Raw genomic sequence first — 22,399 nt, forward strand, 5'->3', positions numbered from 1 at the left:
TCAAAAAACGTTTTTTTTGGTCTTCCCTGGTGGCGCAGTGGTTGAGAGTCAGCCTGCCGATGCAGGGGACACGGGTTCGTGTCCCGGTCCGGGAAGTTCCCACGTGCCGCGGAGCAGCTGGGCCCGTGAGCCATGGCCGCTGAGCCTGCACATCTGGAGCCTGTGCTCTGCAACGGGAGAGGCCACAACGGTGAGAGGCCTGTGTACCGCAAAAAAACAAAACAAAACAAAAAGAACATTTTTTTTTTTTGTTCTGGCCACGCCATGCGGCTTGCAGGATCTTAGTTCTCCCCGTTCAGGGGTCAGACCCGGGCCCTGGGCAGTGAGAACACAGAGTCCTAACCACTGGACCGCCAGGGAATTCCTTGAAAATGTTGATATAGCACAACTTTAAAAAATAGGAGATTAGGAAAAAAAAAATAGGAGATTAGGGAGAACAAATGAAAAACATTTTTAATTGTACCAGCTATCATATTGGTGATGGTTTATTAGTATTATTATTCTGAGACTGTTGCATGCATAAAGTAGATGAAGGAAACGAATAATTGTGGGATATTCCTGTGTCCTTGAAGACCAGGATTCTCAGTAGAGAAAAACAAGAGACACAAATGTAATAGAAAAGACTAGGCAAAAACCCTGTAGTACTTAATTTGATTTGCAAGTATCAAAATAAACTCATGAATAAGTGTTTTATCTTAAAAAAAAGGATATTTCCTAGCTCTCTCCTAGAAACAAAGACCAATATAGCCACAGTGAACTTAACAGTCACAATTACAGTTCTGAAGCACTATTTCTCACTGAAAGTAACCAGGCTCATTAAGAGAAATGGCTGATACCAGGTCTGGGGCAGGAAACATCCAAGTTGAGCCTGGAATAGTCTGTCATACGAGACTACAAGGAAGCCAGTAAAGACTGCTAGAGTAGTATCAAAAGGACTCAGAGTCAACTTGATAAGGCCCCCAATGACCAAAGATAGGACAATTTGGGCTTTAATAAGGCAATATGTGAAATGGATTAAAGCCTATCAAATATGTTTGAATCCATGAGTTCACAACACTTAAAAAAAGTGATCTACAGAGGATGATAGAAAACAAGTTTATTATCTTGAAATTCGGTAAATAAAGGGGAAAATTCAAGTTTATTTTCCCTTTCCTATATGAACTTGACCACTGGTTAACCAAATAGTAGATATGGGGAAACACCTCTTTATAAAACTGTTCCAACTAATAAATGAAAAAGAAATGATAGAATATTCTCCAACCCACAACAAATCAATGGATCTAGACACTGAGTATCAATTTCAGCTGACATCCCAAGAAGGAACCAGACATTCTGCGCCCTCTGTTGAAAGAATACACCATGATCTATGGTCTGGCCAAAAGGTTGAACCTGAGTCTGCTCAGATCTCTGGATCCATGTGTCAATATCCAGAGGATAGAAGAACATGCTGAATTGTGCCATGAGTATGCAATTAACAAAACATAGACAGTGGGAAATTTATAAAACCAGTTTCTTCTGTAGGTAAATTTTAAGGAAAAGAAAGAAGGAGAAACCCAGAAAGATTAAAAGCTAGTGTGTAGAGACACACACTTGGGGGATAAACTAAGAAAGAAACGCAAGGAAGTGAGTACTATTAAAATCAATGTAGTGTTTACTTTTGTGGGGTTGAGAAAGAGGTTTGTTAACTGTGACAAGACACAGAGAAGACATCGAAGGTGACTGGCAGAGTTGTAAAAGAATGTTTCCTTATGAGAATGTAATAAGCTATATATTTTCTGTTTGGTTTTCAGTATTTCTGTTTATTTTATAATTTTCCTAAAAGATAAAATTAAAAAAAATCAAAGCCCTTAGGATTTTCCACTAAAAATTATGGATGTGCATACTTCTACTGTAAATATCAGCTGACGGTTCTTAAGAAGTTGCCTGTATTATAGAAATATTTCTAAATAATAAGCTACAAATATTTGAAAAATATAAAATCAAATTCTTATGTGTGCATAGTTATAAAAAATCAAAGCATCAAGTATACATTCCTAACATGAAATTTATTTTATTACAGTATTATGTTATACAATTTGGTTAAATGGATGTTGTCGACTGCCAAAATTTTCCTTTCCTACTCCATACAAGGTTATTCCTTTTATTCTATTAGCGGTTAGAACGTGAACTCTAGAAGAGATTTCACATTTCCTTGAATGACCACACTTTGTTTCAATCACCATAGAACAAAGATTAGTTATTTGACCAACCATGAGGGAAGTTATCAATATGTAGCATTACACACAATGTCATCCAATTTGCAAATATAGATCCTTCACCCACATACTCAGCCTTATGTTCTCTTCCATGTATTAATGGCTGATGGAGACTTTTTTTGCTGTTAAGTGTCTGAGAAACTCAAGAATGTAAAACAGACCTAAACCACCAAAATGAAAGCAGTTTTAAAATGCAGTATAACAATAAACATGGACAAACATATAACTGTGTTGTACACTTTTTTGCCCATCAAACATTGACAGTTTCCCTCCAATTCTTCAAGCAGCATCTTGAAAAAAATGGTGCAATTGTACGATCTCCTTCCCTTTTCTTTTAATACAATTATGTGGTGTTCGAGTGATTCACATATTCCAGAAGTGACCGGTCTAAAACCCTTTGAATAAGAGCTTCCTCAATTATATTAAAATCCTACAATAAAGAAAAATAATTAGAAACATACAGTCAGAGATGACAGTTTTCAGAAATTGGAGGATGAGAGTTAAGACAATGCCTCATTTTGCAAAGTGAAGCCCTGAATTTAGTCCAAGTTTCCACAAAAAATCATAGAACCCAGGACTTTTGCTTTGGGGCCTGTGCATTTTCTATTTCATTTTTACTGCCTATCAATTAACTAGCTACAGTCATAGTAAAATAGTTTTGATCCGGAATTTAAAGTTTTTATCTGATCTAACTAGTAGTTTTTAGTCAACAGTACGAATCCTGTCAGAGTGCTATGCTCCACATAAACATGTAATAGTTAAGACATTCCCATAGATAAGACATGTAATAGTTAAGACATGTAAAGTTAAGACATTCCCACAGGACTCATCAATCCCAGCAGTACTACTGAATATCTAGTTTTGAAAAAAAAAAGGTTGAAAACAAAACGCTCTTTCTCCTTGCTTCCCTATGGTCAAAACGGAATTCAAAACTTTAGGTCAGCACATTCTATAAATAGAGCAAAAAGTATTAAGAGCCCCATCCTCTGCAATCCATCTCCTCTTCGCCAATAAACTAAAAAAATAAAATAAAATCTTTATTGGAAGTCCACTCTAAGACATAAAAGCAAATAAATGAAATCCAAAGGAAAGCTATAAAGCACAGCAGAGCACAAGATTTGGACTCAATGCCAGGTTGTCCTGAGGCAATTTATTAACCTTTGAGCATCAGATATTTCATAGCTAAGTAAGGATAATGATATAGTACTCACTTCACAGAAGTTGCTGCAAGGAATAAAATGAGATAATTTGCATTAAATGCTTAGCATAGTACTTGGTAGTTTAGGAAACAAAAAATCAAAACAAAGAACACTGTTTCAACCTCACTTCCACATCCAAGAATATGGTTTTGAGTGGGTGTAAAGTATTCTCATCAAAGTGGCTTCTTCCTGACCAGCCCTGGGTCATACTTTGAATGATCTTGAGAAGAATGGACTGAACATGAACAGCCAAGACAGGCATGGAATCAACCTGGCTTTTAGAACGTCTTATGGAGCTAAGATAAAGAGGAACCCCTACGTGTTATGAAAAATGATAACACATGGCTCTGTTGAGGGCTTGTGTGCCTTGGTGGCCAGAAAAGACATTATTTGAGAGACGGAGGAAAGAATATGAAGCCTCTGTAGTGTGGTTTGTTTGATTCTTCAAGTGGTCCTGATATTCCCATTTACTCTCTCCCCATCTCCAGTTTGCCTAACATCCGTGCCCTAACTGCAAATCACTCTACATGCATTATCTCATTTAATTCCCACAACAGCTTCTGGAAGCAGTATGTACTTTGCTCTCCTCACTTAACAAATGAACAAACAGAGGCTCCAATGTTAAATGCCTTGCCTAAGGTCACACAGCTGTGACAGGGCTGTTACTGAAACCCAGGTCAGAACCCAGGTTCCCTGGATAATCTGGATAATCATAGTGGGCAGATCAGAATGCATGGAGAAAAATTTCCAATGACAATCTTCAGCAATTATTAAATTCCATCTTGAAACTGCATAAAAATAGTCAAAATCATGTGAAAATTATATGCAAATTCAAATTTAACCCTTAACATTTCATGTATTTAGATAACGTAACAATAAAATGTACTATTTCAGAACATGGCTATGAGTGATTTTTCTGCTCATGATAGGCAATACCCCTTTGCTGAAAGGGACTCAGGGGACAAAGCATTACTCTCACATGACAATGCGTAGAAAAAAGGCTATGTCAACCTTTTGCTTGTTATTACCATTTCTGATAACAGAAACTACGGTCGTAAGTATTAGAACTATTCATACTATACCACATTTTTCTTTCATCTTAAAAAAATCCTTAATATAATGAGATTGGCCATGAGTTGGTAGTTATTGATGGGTAGCTGATGGGTATACAGGGGTTCATTATATTATCCTACTTCTGTATATGTTTAAAATTTTTTCATAATAAATTTTTCTAACGTTTAAAAAAGTCCAATAAACATGAGAGTTGTGTTTTTTGTTTTTTGTTTTTTTTTGCGGTACGCAGGCCTCTCACTGTTGTGGCCTCTCCCGTTGCGGAGCACAGGCTCGGGACGCGCAGGCTCAGCGGCCATGGCTCACGGGCCCAGCCGCTCCGCGGCATGTGGGATCTTCCCGGACTGGGGCACGAACCCATGTCCCCTGCATCGGCAGGTGGACTCTCAAGCACTGCGCCACCAGGGAAGCCCGAGAGTTGTGTTTTATAGAATTTAAATTAAAAATAGAGCCCGTGTGTCTCGCTACACTGATAATGTCATGTCTGTTACTAGCCATTCAGTATATTATAAAATGAACGCAAATTCTCTGAGCCATTTCCTTACCGATATGATTTCCTCTCAGCTATATAAGTTTTTAACTTCATAAAAATTATAACTATTAACATATTGGGAGGCACTAGAGTAGAAATTAAAATAATGTGAAAGTGAAATCTAGGTCTTTACACGATGGCTAATTATTTACATTACAAAGAAAATGATTTTGTCTAAGGCAGGTAACTACTTCACTATTAACAGTTTATAAAACAGCATGTTTTTATGATTTCCTACTTAATGCTAATACTTAACATTTTTTTTTTTTTTTTTTTGCGGTATGCGGGCCTCTCACTGTTGTGGCCTCTCCCGTTGCGGAGCACAGGCTCCGGACATGCAGGCTCAGCAGCCATGGCTCACGGGCCCAGCCGCTCTGCGGCATGTGGGATCTTCCCGGATCCGGGCACGAACCCGCGTCCCCTGCATCGGCAGGCGGACTCTCAACCACTGCGCCACCAGGGAAGCCCAATACTTAACATTTTAGCTACACATACATTTTTTCCTCTACAATCTTACTCACTTGGATTAAGAAAGGTAAGCTAAACACAGCATAAAAACATAATGTAAAAGTAAGAAAATATACTTACTATGAAATCATCATAAAACAAAGTGTGACTGACTTGCAAATGTCTTATTAAGCTGCCATTGAAGCTGCCTGGATTCTCATTAGGTACTAAACGGCAAAGTGGACAGAACTGGAAATAAACAAGATCAAGAGTTCAAGAAAGAATTTTAAATAATCATTATTGTCAGAATTAAAAAATTAAATAACCATTCAACAAAATGAATTTTAATTTTATGAATCTATTGGCCATACCTTGGTATTGTTTTAGAATTGTATAAATATTAAAGCAACATAAAGAAATAAAATTGCACTTATTTCTTCACATGCATTTCTTGTATATAAAAGTATATGTTTATCATTTAAAAAAAATTAATTTATGTATTTTTGGCTGCATTGGGTCTTTGTTGCTGTGCACAGGGCTTTCTCTAGTTGTGGCGAGCGGGGGTTACTCTGTTGCAGTGCGCGGGCTTCTCATTGCGGTGGCTTCTCTTGTTGCAGAGCACGGGCTCTAGGCACATGGGCTTCAGTAGTTGTGGCACGAGGGCTCAGTAGTTGTGGCTCACAGGCTCTAGAGCGTAGGCTCAGCAGTTGTGGCACACGGGCTTAGTTGCTATGCAGCATGTGGGATCTTCCCAGACCAGGGCTCGAACACATGTCCCCTGCATTGGCAGTCAGATTCTTAACCACTGTACCACCAGAGAAGTCCCTATCACTTTATCATTTAAACAATATTACAGTCAGTAGGTGTGCCATAATTTAATTAGTTACCTACCTCTTGGAATACTGACATTTTCTTGGTATGTGGATATTCTATTATTACAAATTATAGTATCTATATTGTTTACTTTTGGGGGCATTATTTTCTTAGGATACATGACCATAAATGGAGATTAGAGGGTCAAAGTTACGAACTTCACAGTTCATAATATATATTACTCTATAGTTTTATACTGCCACCAGCAATGCAGATTATAATACACCAGCATCAAATAATAATACCAGCATCAGGTGTTAGTATTTATACATATTTTCCTAATTTAATAGCCATTAATGGCTCTCTAATAAAACTTTTGCATTTTGAAATATTTATAAGCTCACAAGAAATTACAAAAATAACGCAGAGAGGTACCATGTCACAATAACCCAGCTTCCCTTAATGGTAATTTCTTACATAACTGTGGTACATTACCAAAACCAGGAAATCGGCAATTAACTAGACAACATTTGACTTAGATTTCACCATTTTTTGCATGAACTCATTTTTTTGGGTATGTATGTATAGTTCTATGAAATTTTATCACACATATAGAAATGCATGTAACTACCGACACAATCAAGATACAAAACTGTTCTCTCACTACAAAGAACTCCCTTGTTCTGCTCCTTAACTTCCTCTTCTCTCCCAAACCCTGGCAACCACCGATCTCTTCTCCAGAACTTTTGAGACTGGCTTTTTTTCACTAAGCATAATGGCCTTGGGATTCATCCAAATTGTTGAGTGCATCAATATAGTTCCTTCCTTTTTACTGCTGAGTAGTATTCCATGGTATGGATGTACCACAGTTATCCATTTACCTTTGAAGGACATTTGTTGTTTTGGGCTGCTACAAATAGAGCTGCAATGAACATGTGCGCATAGATGTTTTGTGTAAACATATTTTCATTTTTCTAGGATTAATTTCTAGGAGTGTGAGTGCTGGGTTAGTGTTACAGTTAACTTTGTAAAAAACTGCCAAACTATTTTGTTTGTAAATGGCTGGACCATTTTACATTCCCACAAGCAATGAGTGAATTATCTAGTTTTTCCTTATTCTCACCAGCATTAGTTACTGTCAACATTTTTCTATTTTAGCTGTTTTCATAGGCATGTAGTGGTATCTCATCATGGTTTTAATTTGTAATTCTCAAATGGCTAATATAAATGACTCTTTCTTTTAATATATACCACTTTATTACGTCTTAACATAGGTTTTTTTTTAAAAAATTGTATTTCTTCGTGTATTCATTTTGAAAAATGAGATGCAGAATCATTACTGAGTTCCAAGTATATGTTAGGCAATAAATGAGGTGGTATTCTCACTTGATTCTCATAGAAACCCAGTGAATTATCATCTTTATTTTGTTGATTAACCCAATTTCAGAGAGGAAAAAAATTAGCTTAAATCTACACCACTTCAAGTATCAGAGCTGGAATCTAGGCCTCTACTAGACAATCCAATGTCCTTTTCATATTATAACAGTGTCTAATTTATCAGCTTGGATGATGTTTTTCTCTAAATTTAAATGAGAACTTTACATAATTCTTTTCTGTCTTATTATTTTATTGGGGAGGGGGAGTCCCAGTTTCAATATGCTCAACTTCTATAAATAAGGCCATTTAAAAATTCTGCTCTACTCAATTAATCTTAATGTCTTATTTTAAATAAAATTACATCATCTAAATTATTATTGCTTTATAATAATTAATGATTTCCTTACGTTCTAGCTATCTTGGTTAACTGACAACATGGCTATCCCAAAATAGCACTCCATCTACCCTGAGACCCCTACATAGTGAGAACAGAGCTGAGACCAATAAATATTTTAATAATAGAAACAACCTAAGTGTCCATCAACAGATGAATGGATAAAGAAGATATGTATACACACACACACACACACACACACACACACACACACACACACAGTGGAATACTATTCAGCCATAAAAAGTAAATATTGTCATTTGCAGCAACATGGATGGACTTGGAGGGTATTATGCTAAGGGAAATAAGTCAGTCAGAGAAAGGCAAATTCTGTATGATACCACTTATATGTGGAATCTAAAAAAATTACAACAAACTAGTGAATATAACAAAAAAGAAGTAGACTCACAGATATAGAGAACAAACTAGTGGTGACCAGTAAGGGAAGAGGAGGGGTAACATAGAGGTAGAGGATTAAGAGGTAGGGGATTAAGGGGTACAAACTATTATATATAAAATAAGCTACAAGGATATATTTTACAACATATATCCCACATATTGGGATTATGGCCAATATTTTATAATTATTATAAATGGAGTATAACCTTTAAAAATTGTGACTCACTATATTGTATACCTACACCTGTAACTTATATAATATTGTACATCATCTGTACTTCAATTGAAAAAAAAAAAAGGATGTTGGCCTCACCTCGGCATGGACTTTATATGACAGTGAACGCAATGGGCAAATAACAGCCACCATATTAGAAGCTACCACTAACCTCAATCCTTTGGAGCATCTATTACAATGGACACCCAGCTCTATCCGCGGTTTCGATTAACTGCCACAGCAACTCAGCCAATTACAGGACACTTTCTATATAATGGTAAATACCATTTGGGTTTAGAAATTAAAGATAACGGAATCCAATGCCAAAAGAGACATGCACTGAAAATAATTATAGACAAATATGCAACCAAACTTAAGGTACCAGATGACACATCTAATTTAATACGAGTTTGGAAGCATATCTAATGAAGATTTTCTCCTTCTAACACGTTTATGCATATACGCTCCCACTGCCCAGTCCAGCCACAGATATTCTGAATACCCACGGAAATAAACTGCTGTGGGAATGAGGGCTCAGGCTCTTGTCACTACAGCTTTTAATTCCAAACCAACTGAAGTCCTGTCCCTTCCCATAAGGAATGAACCTCAGGATCAAGGCAGAAAGTAAGGCTACCTTTGAACCTGTGTGAATGGAAATATGATTTTTAAAATATCCTATTTTTCATATCACTACATCCTACTATGTGCTAGGTTCTCTGCCAAGAGCTGGGCATGCAGTGCTGAACAAAGAAATTAAGTTCTATGGCTTCATGAACCTAATAATTTGGAGGGAGAGACAGACACAAATACACTATTAACGAATTGTGATAAGTGAGAAAAAAGAGGGGAGAAAAGCAAGAGCTGAAATTAATTTGGGTGTCAGAGAAGTGCAATTTATGTTGAGTTCTAAAGGATAAATAAGAACCAACCAGTGGGGACTTCCTTAGCGGTCCAGTGGTTAAGACTCCACGCTTCCACTGCAGGGGGCGCAGGTTCAATCCCTGGTTGGGGAGCTAAGATCTCACATGCCGGGCAGAGCGGGGGTGGGGCGGTGGGGGGGGTTGGGGGTGGGGCAGGAAGCACACGAAAAAAAGAACCAACCAGTGAAAGAAAACACTGGAAAGCGAGAAGAGCCAGAAAGTGTGGTTCTTGCTGAAACGTCTTCCCTTTATAAAATAAAATATTAAATTTCTCTCAAGAGTGGTCTCATAATTCAATCTGAAGCATGCTGTGTGTGTCATTTGCCTTTTTTGAGTCCAATATTCCATAGATATAATTTTTCAAAAAGAAAAAAACATGGCAGAATATAATTACTGTGTGACAAAAAGGAGCTGTTCTGAAGGCTGCACATGAGAACAGTCAAAATTCCTTGAGGTTCATAACTTACTTACCCCTGTTTGCTTCAGCAACTCAGAAAGAAAAGATTAGTTGCTTGTGGTTTGATCTCTGAATTACCTAATTCTATCTGGAAGGCAGAATCATTTGCCCAAATCTCTAACCGCCCTGAAACTTCTTACATCTGGTAAGTCAGATGATGTCACTGATCTTATCTGAAGGCAAACCCAGCAATTCAGTCCTTTAGAGCAATAATTCCTTGTTAACTTCCACACCAATCCAGAAGCAGCCTTGGACTCAGCCCTCCTCATCCAAGGATTCCACCAGGTGTTTTCACCTACGTGCCCCCAGAGGATCCCTAAGCACGTGACCCCAGCCCTGCCACAGTATCTGCATCCAGCCTTTTTCTAACCACAGGGTTTTTCCGGACTTCTAGTGGCACTAGATGCTGCAGAGTGCATGTGTCTTAAGCTTCTACACTTAAGCACGGAACACTAACACAGGAAACCTGAAGGTTTTCTGTTCCAGAGACCACTTTTACACAGCCCTGGTGTATTACAGAACCATGGCTTTTCTGAGCAATCTGTTCCTGCCTGAAGGCCTTGCTAGCATCCTGGTCTTGTGGTAAAATTTACTTCACCTCCTCCACCTCTCCCAGGTTGGGTTCCCCAACTGTGAGAGTACATGGCTTCCTCTGAGAAATCTGCTCTAGCCTTGATTTGATATAGCTGCAAAAATGGTAGTAACCCGGCATCACCACCTGACTCATTTGCTACTACCCTGTGAAAAAGGCATCATCATCTCCATTTTACAAAGGATGAAACAGAGGCAAAGAGGTTAATGGGATTTTCTGCGATTTGCACCAAAGCTTATCTCCTCCAAAGCCTAGGCTTTCCTCCCCCGACCCCAGGGCATTGCTATTCAATAGAAATGTAACAGAAGCCACACACATAATTTTATTGTTTGAGTAGCCACATTACAAAAACTAAAAGGAAACAGGTGGGATTAATTTTAATAATATGTTGTATATAACTCCAGATATACAAATTATTATTATTATTTTAATAGAACTTTATTGAAGTATAATCGCTTCACAATACCGTGTTAGTTTCTGTTGCACAACAAAGTGAATCAGCCATATGCATACACGTGTCCCCATATCCCCTCCCTCTTGAGCCTCCCTCCACCCCCCCATCCCACCCCTCTAGGTCATGGCAAAGCACCGAGCCGATCTCCTTGTGCTATGCTGCTGCTTCCCACCAGCCAACTATTTTACATTCGGTAGTGTATATATGTCCATGCTACTCTCACTTTGCCCCAGCGAAGCCTAAGCATTTTAACTACTAAATTCCACGATTCCTGGTTTATCTCTGTCCTTATGTCGGCTTTCTTCAGTGACCTCTATGACCTCTAAATCATAGAAGACCCAGTTTCCATGGGCCACCTTCAGTCTGATGGCCAAACTGAGCGGCATGTGGACTGGACTTCTGCGGAGCAGGTACACAGTACCAATGGATGGACAAATATGGGGCCCGCCCTGGAGGGATGCTGTAATGTGGCCCATGGTCCAGAGTGCCTAGTGTTCCTCCAGCCAGAGCAGCACCCCGGGCACTACTGGTCAGGGCTCAGACTGTGTCGATAATATCTCCTTCATAGGGTTGCTAGAAGGCAAAGAGGCACCCAGAACTCAGTAAATGGTAGTCACTATTATGCCATCCTAATGCTTTCTTCAAGCTTCCTCTAGGACGGTTCCCCAGGGACCTATCATAAAACACCTCCTTAGCCCAGTTCCTCCCACAGAGCAACTTGAGCAGGAAAAGCCCATGACAACCTCCTCTGCTGCCCCAACACATATCAAGCTCTTAGCTAGCCATTCCAAGAACCAAACCTCTGGGCCATTAGGATAAATAACAAATTCCTTTGACTGTGCTGTGGGAGGACTTTTGTCTTGAACTTGCTAGTGGAGCATAGTGTCTATGCCCTGGAGCTAGACTACTGGGTTCAAACTTTAGCTCTGCTTATTTACCAGCTATGAGACTTAGCTCGTAAGACTTAACCTCTCTGAGCCTCAGTTTATCACTTGTAAAATGGGGATAAGAATCATATCTATCTCATAGGATTGTCGTAAGGGCTATCTAGCTATCTCTCCATCAATCACCTATCTAATATACTTACATTTCAACTTCATCCACTTTCCGAAAGGATTTTATGGAAAAAAAACAAACAAACCTTAAAACAAATTAAAAAACCCCCAAACTCATATATATGAAAAACACACATACACATATATACACATGTACACATATACAACATAAAACTAAAATAAAATTCAAAAAACTCTTCAAGGTATCATTTTACATCTGTTAAGCCTAGATAAGTTAAAAATAAATGTACGCATAATTTATCCCTTATAAGTACAACACTCAAAAGTCCATATATTTGTGTTCATACCATCATTTTATAATTTATTTCCATGTAAGAATAGTCTCTACTCTGACTTTGTTGATCATATTTTGTCCTTTTTCTCTGAGTTAGAAATATGCTACAGGATATTACTGTGTAAAAAACTCTCTTATTGGGTAATTCAAGACAGTCTCCTAAATCAAAAAAAATTTTTTAAATAAATAAATAAATGTACACAATCTTGGCCAGGTTAAGGTGAAAGTGGTTTACTCATAAATTGCTGACACAAGTATAAATTGACTCAAACTATTTAGAACACATTGCAAGAGTTAATAAAAACTTGCACTCTTGGTCCCAGAAATATCAATCTAAGGAATTTCCTCTTAGGAAAAAAGTACTTTAGAAGGAAAAGTTTAAATGTACAAGAATGTGAATGCAAATCCTAAAAATTGTCACCAATCCAAATGTTCTAAAATAGCAAAATGGCTAAGTAAATGATGACGTATCCATCATCACCCTGCCTTACCTCTCAACTATACAAAAATGAAAATTATAAGGGGAACTCCCTGGCGGTTCAGTGGTTAGGACTCCACGTTTTCTAATGTGTATCAAATTTAGACACTGCAGAAATGTATAGTAACACAAATCCTCACCACAGGTCTCCTTTCTGATCTGTGATGAGTAATGCAATGATCCAGCAAGCTGTCTTCATCCAATTCCTTCTGACAAAATGGACATACACACCTGGAAATTACATAGAATACAAACATTACTGAAATTGTTGATAATTAGACAGTAGTCACTTAACTAGAGGTTAAACAATAGAATGTAAGTTAGTTTCTAGTCCTCATTCTTTCTGAGTTGATGTTCTTTTTCCAATCCTGATAATAATCTTGGTGCCTAAAGTTTTTCTCATGAGAAATGTAAATGTGTAACCTCACAGGGGCAGGATAGAGAATCAGTTATAGTGCACTTGAAGCACTTTATTTTCTTTGGAAGAGAAGTACAATCTGAGCACCCCATAAACTGAGAAACAGAGGAACAAACCACCCAGCTGTGCCTAGGTTACTTCTTCTGTCCCTTTTACTTCCTCCCTTTCCTAAATCAGGTAACATCTGAATGGAGTGTTGTTTTGTTCTCCTACTAGCATATCTAACAACACTGGCATATATAACTAAAGGTGTCAACTCACAGTATTAGCATCCAGTGAAGAATGGAAAATGGCCTGCAACTACCTTGTTACATCCTTATGCACACCTAGGGGTATCTGTCCCTCACATCTGTGCTGTCCAACGGACTAGACATTCGGTATGTGTCTACTGGGTTAGTCCAAACTGAGATATGCTGGAAGTATAAAACACACACTCAATTTTGAGGGCTTTATATATACATAAAAAAGTTAAATATCTCAATAATTTATATATTGATTACATGTTCAAAGGATAAGACCTTGGCTATATTCAGTTAAATAAAATATATTACAAATTAATTTCACTTGTTTCTTTTTACTTTTTTGAGTATGGCTATTAGAGAATTTAAAGCTACATATGTGCTCTGCATTATGTTTCCATTGCACAGTGCTGCCTTAAATTCTTAGGGACAATGGGGAGACTTGGAATTTTTTGCTCACTTTCCATTGTAGATATAACTTCCTGTTCCCCAAGAGTTGTATTCTGGACAAGCTCCCTGCATAAGAATTTTTAAAATTTGAATTATGTAGTAAGTTCTTCCATAAAGCAAAGATTTCTATCTTAAATGCAAATATTAATCTATCCTGTAATACTGATTAATCAACAACCCTTCTCATTTTCTGTTATTTCAATTCTTTATTATTTCATTCTAACTAGCAGGAGAAATTAGTATTTAAATTAGGTTTTGTATATTTTAAAATTTTCATAAAGCCTATCAACCTTACAATCAAACCATACAGAATTCATACTCTGCCTAGAGCTAAAATACTCACTTACAATTTAACAGAATGGTATAATCCTATAATAAAAGGTACATTTGCAAAGTAATCTCTAGTAAAACGAGAGGAATGGGGTGATCATTTAGACTTTTGGGTTAGGAAATTTAAGTTACATTCTGAGTAGTATATTTTCTTTTTTTAAACATTTTTATTTAAGTACAGTTGATTTACAATGTTGTGTTAGTTTCAGGTGCACAGCACAGTGATTCAGTTATATATATCTCATACATATATATTCTTTTTCAGATTCTTTTCCCTTATAGGTTATTACAAAATATTGGGTATCTATCCCTGGGCTATACATGCATTTTTTAAAAATAAGCAGAACTAACATTTATCTTCAGGAGAAAAGAAGAAATTATACTGAATACCTCTTTGGATTGCTGCGTTCATAAGAAGATTTAATGGTTTCAAAACCATCATCCCTATGCAGGAGAACACAAATCATTTCTTTATTTCTTTAGCAGAGGCAGATGCCAAACTTTTTAATTCCTCTGCCCATCAGGAGAGTAATAACTCAATTTTCTTTCTTTTTTTTTTAAGAAAAAATAATTAATGATCAATATCCTCCATTACACCTACTAGCCACCTCCATCCTTCCTCCAGCCCCATATAAGATTACCCAGAAAACAGGTATGGGATTCAGAATGCCTGCCCCACGCCTGTTCTTTCTTGTTAGAATACATACTGAGATGTCACTTCGTCCCTTCTAAAGAGAAACCAGCAAAATGAGAGAGAATGAGCTGGGGGAACTGAGAGGAGGTGATGGAAAAGTAAAGACAACAACCTCTAAACCATCATCTACTTCACGACTCTATTAGTCACAAAATACAGCCTAGCAGAAATTGAACAGTTCTGTTTTCTATTTTTGTATCTTCCTCCATATAAACTTGTCTGAGGAAGTTTCCACAATCTCTCCAGTGTTCAGTTGGCTCTCCCCATACAAAGTTTTTAAAGCAGAGAGAACAAAATTCTTTTGTAATTATTCCCATTAACAAATGATTACCAATAATAGGTATTATGGTTAGAAGCCAAAACATAACTACATACATATTTTCAGGACAAAAATGTTAAGCTTTCTGGCTCATTAAGTTCTCTATAAGCATATCAAATTTAGCGTTAAACTAAATTGTACTGAAACAAACCTTGTTGCTGTCTCTCCAAGTTCTTGTAGTGGTCCATACTTATCTATGTACTTCTGACATGTTCTTATGTGTGCCCTCATTTCACTGAGGCAAACCTATATAGAAGCAGATTAAAATAAGCTCACTGTTGAAAAGGGGCTCATTTCAGTCAATGAAGTCTTTTGTGACCCAGCTGTATTGCTTTCCTTATTTCAAATAAGGTCATAGTGTGGGGTCAGTTGATTAAAAGGATGCAGTTATGATAATAGTACAACCAATTTAAGGCATTATCAAGAATAACACTATCTTAAATAGTTTTTTTTTTTTTTTGGCCGTGTCACGTGGCATGTGGGATCTTTGTTCCCCGACCAGGGATTGAACCCCCACCCCCTGCATTGGGAGCGCAGAGTCTTAACCACTGGACTGGCAGGGAAGTCCCAAGGAAAACACTATTTTAAAATTTTCTTACAACTAGAAGATCCAAAAGCTGAGTTCTTGAATTTGGTTCTTCTACAAAGTATAAGTTTTTTAAAGGGCAAAGATGTATATTAAATCAAATTTACTTTTTTTGGATACTATTACCTAAATCGGTGATGGAAAGAGGGAAGTAAGGAAGAAAAAGGGGAGGGGAAAAAGAGCAAAAGGAAGGAAAGGAAAAAAAGTAAAAAGAGAGAAAGAAAAACAAAGAGAGGTAAAAAGAATAAATAGATGGATTTTAGAGATGTCCAGAGTAAGTAAAAAGAAACCCTGTGCTTCAGGGAAAGATATAAATACCATGGCTTTATAATACATCCAGTAGTATTACATGCATTCACAATATACAGTATACTTAATGGCCCCATTAAGAGCAAACATAAAGGACAGCTACTGCAGTCCATTTTTATCAAGGCAGAATAAAGAGCCCTTGTCCTTCCAGATATACATTCAGATTTCCTAACCATGAGGGATCTGTTGCTAAATAACACATACTCTACTAAATGTGTCATTAGAAACTCTGATAAGATCTTGTGCTAAAGGAAGCTCTGTACAGCTGTAAGGTGGCCGACCCACCCTGCTTCATTTTGCCCAAGCTACGGAAGTTAAACCTCAGACATGAAATCTACCATGTCAAGAAAACCGTTATAACTGTCACAAAAGACAAAAATAAAAGCAAATGGGGGGCTTCCCTGGTGGCACAGTGGTTAAGAATCCACCTGCCAATTCAGGGGACACGGTTTCAATCCCTGGTCCGGGAAGATCCCACATGCCGCGGAGCAACCAAGCCCATGCACCACAACTACTGAGCCTGCACTCTAGAGCCTGCGAGCCACAACAAAGAGTAGCCTCTGCTTGCCGCAACTAGAGAAAGCCCGCACACAGCAATGAAGACCCAACGCAGCCACAAATAATTAAAAAAAAAAAAAAAAGCAAATGGAAAATAAGAACAAATCCTTGCTTTATAACTATCCATCTAAAAAGACGTAAAAGCTAGGACCGATCTAGGCATCTGTCTTAAAACAGACTGTTTGGGGCTTCCCTGGTGGTGCAGTGGTTAAGAATGCGCCTGTCAATGCAGGGGACACGGGTCTGGGAAGATCCCGTGTGCCACGGAGCATCTAAGCCCATGCGCCACAACTGCTGAGCTTGCACCCTAGAGCCCACGTGCCACAACTACTGAAGCCCGCGTGCCTAGAGCCCCTGTCCCACAACAAGAGAAGCCACCGCAATGAGAAACCCACGCACCGCAACGAAGAGTAGCCCCCGTTCGCCGCAACTAGAGAAAGCCCGCGCGCAGCAACGAAGACCCAACGCAGCCAAAAGCAAATAAATAAAATAATTAAAAAAAAAAAAAACCAACAGACTGTTTTACAGCTTTTAACATCCAACCTTGCACATTAGTAGTGCTCTCTCATCTCCTTATGACTTTTCTTAAAAGTTTCTTTCTTCTTCTTTATATTCCTTGATCAACAAAGAGACACATTCTTCATATAAATTAGCAATCTGGGGACTATGTCTTGACAGATGAATTGATAAATGCATAGAGCGTCTACCCCAGACACAAAACTGTGAAAGCCACTGTCAGAGGTGGCAGAAGGAGCAGAAGCCACTGAGCTTGCGCTAAAGGTACTTATCATCTAATGGAGGAAAAACAAACAAACAAAAGATGTGAAGATAAGCAGAGAGGAAACCGTTTGATACTGGGGACTGGAATACTAAAGCCAGGCTCTTGGCAGGGAGGTAAGGAGGATTCTGAACAGTAAGAAGAGTTGAAAATGGCTACAGAAGGAGCGGCAGTATTCCTGACAAGAGGTAGAGACAGATACAAGAAATACCTCAAAGGAAAGATCAAAATACTTGTGAATAATCAGAAATGCAGGGGGGTGAAAAAGGAAGGGGATCTCCACCCAGGATAACTGAGAGAATACTCTTATTTCTGACAGGTACCAAAGATGGGATAAAGAACTGGAAGACAAAATAATATGCTGAGTTTGATTTTGTGCATGTTGAATTTTAAATGATGGCAAAATATCAAAGTAAAAATAATCACGAATGATATTAAGAATGTGAAAAGCTATTGATTTTGAGCATTCACTATGTTCCACAGTGCTAAAAGCCACTTACATTTTGTTGTTTACCTTTACAACCACTCTGTGACACGAGCATTACCTTTTCCCTCAATTTAAAAGAGTCAAACAAAAACTTAGATTAATAACTTGCCCCAAATCACAAAGAGTAAGGGAGAGAATTAGTGTTTAATCCCAGGATGTCTGACTCCAAAGACCATGCATGGATTCCAGAATCAGGCAGCCATGAATAGATTTTTGAGTCTTACAAAAATATTCGAAAATGCATTGAGCATTTATTATGTGCCAGTCACTCTTCAAAGTGCTGGGTTTACAGCTGTCAATAAAATAGTCATGGTCCTTACCCTCAGGGAATCTTGTGGAGATAATGGATAATGGACATTAAATTTCAAAATTCACAAAAGCATAATTACAAATGGTGATAAGTGCTATGAAGAGAAAGCACAGACTGCTAAGAGAAAGTGTAACAGGCTATATTTTAGATGAACAATCAAGAAAGGTTCTCTAGAGAAATTTAGATCTTCAGTACACGATCTCTCTTTTGATCTCTAGACTGGTAATACCTAAATATCCTTCTGTTAGCAGTTCAAATTTAATGTATCTAAGACTTAACTTTGTGGATTCTTCTCTAAATTTGCTCGCCATATTAGCACCTTCACCTACTCGTCTCAGAAACTTGGGGAGTATTTTGATACCTCACTGTCACTCACCTCCACATCCAGTTAATTATGAATTTCCTTCAATCCCTCTCCAGAATACACCTTGAAACAACTTCTTATTCCATACCTAATGCTATTACCCTAACCCAGCTTCCTTAACACCTATCCTAAAATCCACTGAATTGGCTTCACCAATCCTGCTTTTGCTTCCTCCAAACCATTTTCCACTCACATGCTAGAGTGACATCTTAAAAATATAAACCTGATCAAAAGCTTATACTTTTTCTGTGACTCACTATTGCGTTTAAGATAAAATCTAGAATCTTTGTCACAGCTTCTAAGACCTCACATGATCTAACCAGGCTAGCATAATAACAACGGAGGAAAACTGCAACAAGGAGGAAGTGGTCAACAGAGATAAATACTGCAAAGCCCAGAACAGTAGAGGTGGAATTGTGCCACTGGAATTGAAAATAAAGCTATTCATTGGGTGGGCTGCAACAGCATAGCAGGAATGGAGGCCACATAATAGGGGGTCATGGGAGTAATGGGAAGAGAGGAAATGGAGGTGGTCAATGAAAGCCTTGGTTTGAAAAATTAGGTGATGGTGGGCATCAGGTGACTGCTGTCCAGCAGCCCATACATAGGGAACCAGAGGAAAGGAAGAGGAGAGGCTGAGACAATAAATTTTGGAAAGCCGGGGTAGGATGAGGTCAAAGGCGTAGGTGAAATGACTGGCTGCAAAACAGTTTTCTCAGAGTTCTACGCCGGTAACTATGAGCAAAGGCAGGGTCACATACCAGGGTGTCACACTCAGTGCACTTCTGGAACTCGGATTTCATTTTCTTGGCTACATCAGTTGCTGGAACTCCTTCAGAAGGAAGATATGCCCGGCAGTAAGGACAGGTCCACTTATTGTTCTTGAGACTGGTAGCAATGCAAGAACGGCAGAATCTACAGGACACAAACCAAGAACACATCACTTTCCTTAACAGGATAAAGGAGCCACCACTAGGTGTTCACTTATGGAAACCGTATTTTAATGACACCTTGTACACTAAGAGCTGTTCTGCCAAACGAAAGCTCCATCTGCGTCCTACAGCTGCTGAGGAGTCTCTTACCTTCCCTGTAAGACCTCCCTGGGGCCACATGTTCTCACCACGTGTGCTGCACGCATTTAAACAGAAGGTGACAAAGTGGTGAAACAGCCTTCCTACAAACAGAATGAAAACTATAACTCAAATATTGCTAGCCATAAAAAAGAATGAAATAATGTCATTTCAGCAACATGGATGGACCTAGAGATGATCATACTAAGTGCAGTAAGTCAGAGAAAGACAAATATCACATGGTATCACTTATATGTAGAATCTAAACAAATGATACAAATAAATTATTTACAAAACAGAAACAGACTCACAGACATAGAAAATAAACTTATGATTACCAAAAGGGAAAGGGGGAGGGAGGGACAAATTAGGAGTTTGGGATTAGCAGATACATACTACTATATGTAAAATACATAAACAACAAGGGCCAACTGTATAACATAGGGAACTATATTCAATATCTTAATAACCTATAATGGAAAAGAATCTGAAAAAGAATATATCTATATCTATACTTATGTGTGTGTATAAATGAATCACTTTCCTGGATACCTGAAACTAACAAAACACTGTATATCAACTATACTTCAAAAAACCCCCCTATAACTCAAAGGATATCTAACGTGTTCTTTCTTTTCTTTAATCCGATTTTACCTTAAAATCTGTGGGGCTGGGGGGAATAGGTCTTTGCTCTGTGAGATTCTGTGTGTTAGATAAGAAAATAGCAGCAAGTTGAGGAGGTAAAAATACGAAACACGTTAAAGTTTTCATAAAATAATTTAAAACTCATCCTCAGATGCAGGAAATTATCTAATCAAAACTACCGCTTTAGGAATGTCCTCCACGTCAAGAAATATATTCTCTGTTTACTTAAAGATGATCATGATAAAATCTTAACACAGTCAACAGAATTCACAGAAAAGCTTGACCTATTTATGGGAGCTGCTGAAGGCTACATGTGCACAGAAGTAAAAGTGAGCATTTCAATAGGTTATACACATCAGCATGAGCTGACAGCTCTTAACTCAGCATGTAATATATATTTGCGAATATTTATACATGGCAAAAGTTAAGCTGTTTAAGTAAACTATATATACTGAAAAGTTCATATATCATGGGTATACATACAGCTGAATGACGTTTCACAAACAAAATTCCTAGTATATTAGCCATTACTGAGTCTTTTTATTTTTAAAATTTATTTCTTTTCATTTTTAGCTACACTGGGTCTTCATTGCTGCGCACGGACTTTTCTCTAGTTGCGGTGAGCAGGGGCTACTCTTCGTTGGGGTGCACGGGCTTCTCATTGGGTGGCTTCTCTTGTTGCAGAGCATGGGCTCTAAGCACGCGGGCTTCAGTAGTTGTGGCACGCGGGCTCTAGAGCACAGGCTCAGTAGTTGTGGCACATGGGCTTAGTTGCTCCATGGCATGAGGGATCTTCCCGGACCAGGGCTCGAACCCGTGTCCCCTGCATTGGCAGGTGGATTCTTAGCCACTGCATCACCAGGGAAGCCCAGCCATTACTGATTCTTAAAAGTATTCTCTTCTGCCTCTGTTATAAAATTCTTATACGCACACAGAGGATGCTTACGTCTGCACTGTTCTTGAGGCATCTGCTTGATGTTGATGCCTGCCCAGCACCCATTTCCCCTTTTTCTGGCCACAGCATCCTGATTTTGCTCTGCAGAACTACACCTCTTTTATGAGATACAATTTGGTGGGACCTCAATCCGGGTGCCCATAATCCCCTGCTGAAGGCAGAGCGCCTTATGTCGGCCACACTAAGTAAACCCTCTCTCTGGGAGATGAATACTAAACAGAGTGACATAAAGACTGATTCAGCAACAACTTGATAGGACTATCCTGCTCTTTATTTAGAACCCTAGACCTGCCTAGGTTCCTACCCTTTTCTTCCTGGGTGTTTTTGTTATTAATGTTGCTTGGTAACTTTATATTTTGATATAATTTCAAATTTGATACACTGCTTTTTTTAATTTACAAAAATTTAAAACACTTCCACATACCTTAATTCATTTAACCTTAATAAACCCCTAAGAAAGATCATTATTTCCTTTATAGATGAGGAAACTGAGGTACGTGGAGGTTAAGTTACATCAGCAAGGTCACAGCTACAGAAAGTGCCTGGACTTTGTTGACCTTAAGCTGAGGTTTCCTGACTCAGAATTCAGTGACCTATCTTTCCACAACCGCAGCTACCCCAGTTGGAAAGAGCAATACTTTCAGAATCAAAAGACCTAAATCCCCTGCTGTATTTTTTTTTACATCTTTATTGGAGTATAATTGCTTTACAATGGTGTGTTAGTTTCTGCTTTATAACAAAGTGAATCAGTTATACATATACATATGTTCCCATATCTCTTCCCTTTTGCGTCTCCCTCCCTCCCACCCTCCCTATCCCACCCCTCCAGGCCGTCACAAAGCACCGAGCTGATCTCCCTGTGCTATGCGGCTGCTTCCCACTAGCTATCTACCTTACGTTTGGTAGTGTGTATGTGTCCATGCCTCTCTCTTGCT

General features: G+C 38.3%; 1 protein-coding gene across 2 annotated transcripts in view; it reads right to left on the reverse strand.

Moving 5' to 3' along the window:
• Window positions 1–420: 420 nt before the first annotated feature.
• RNF125 (ring finger protein 125) overlaps window positions 421–22,399 on the reverse strand; it is a 38,869-nt gene continuing 16,890 nt past the window's right edge. Inside the window, exons 1-6 of one of the 2 annotated variants that reach the window (XM_060121291.1) lie at window positions 19,877–19,977; window positions 19,556–19,709; window positions 15,554–15,648; window positions 13,093–13,183; window positions 5,646–5,753; window positions 421–2,685 (exon numbers count right to left, since the gene is read on the reverse strand). In XM_060121291.1, coding sequence (XP_059977274.1) covers window positions 2,599–2,685; window positions 5,646–5,753; window positions 13,093–13,183; window positions 15,554–15,648; window positions 19,556–19,709; window positions 19,877–19,932 — 591 coding nt within the window. In that variant the 5' untranslated portion in view covers window positions 19,933–19,977 and the 3' untranslated portion in view covers window positions 421–2,598. Of the gene's footprint in view, window positions 2,686–5,645; window positions 5,754–13,092; window positions 13,184–15,553; window positions 15,649–19,555; window positions 19,710–19,876; window positions 19,978–22,399 lie in introns of those variants that run through there. The other variant, XM_060121290.1, reaches the window with a different exon arrangement.

Source organism: Lagenorhynchus albirostris, chromosome 14, assembly GCF_949774975.1.
Source record: "Lagenorhynchus albirostris chromosome 14, mLagAlb1.1, whole genome shotgun sequence".
Lineage (NCBI taxonomy): Eukaryota > Metazoa > Chordata > Mammalia > Artiodactyla > Delphinidae > Lagenorhynchus > Lagenorhynchus albirostris.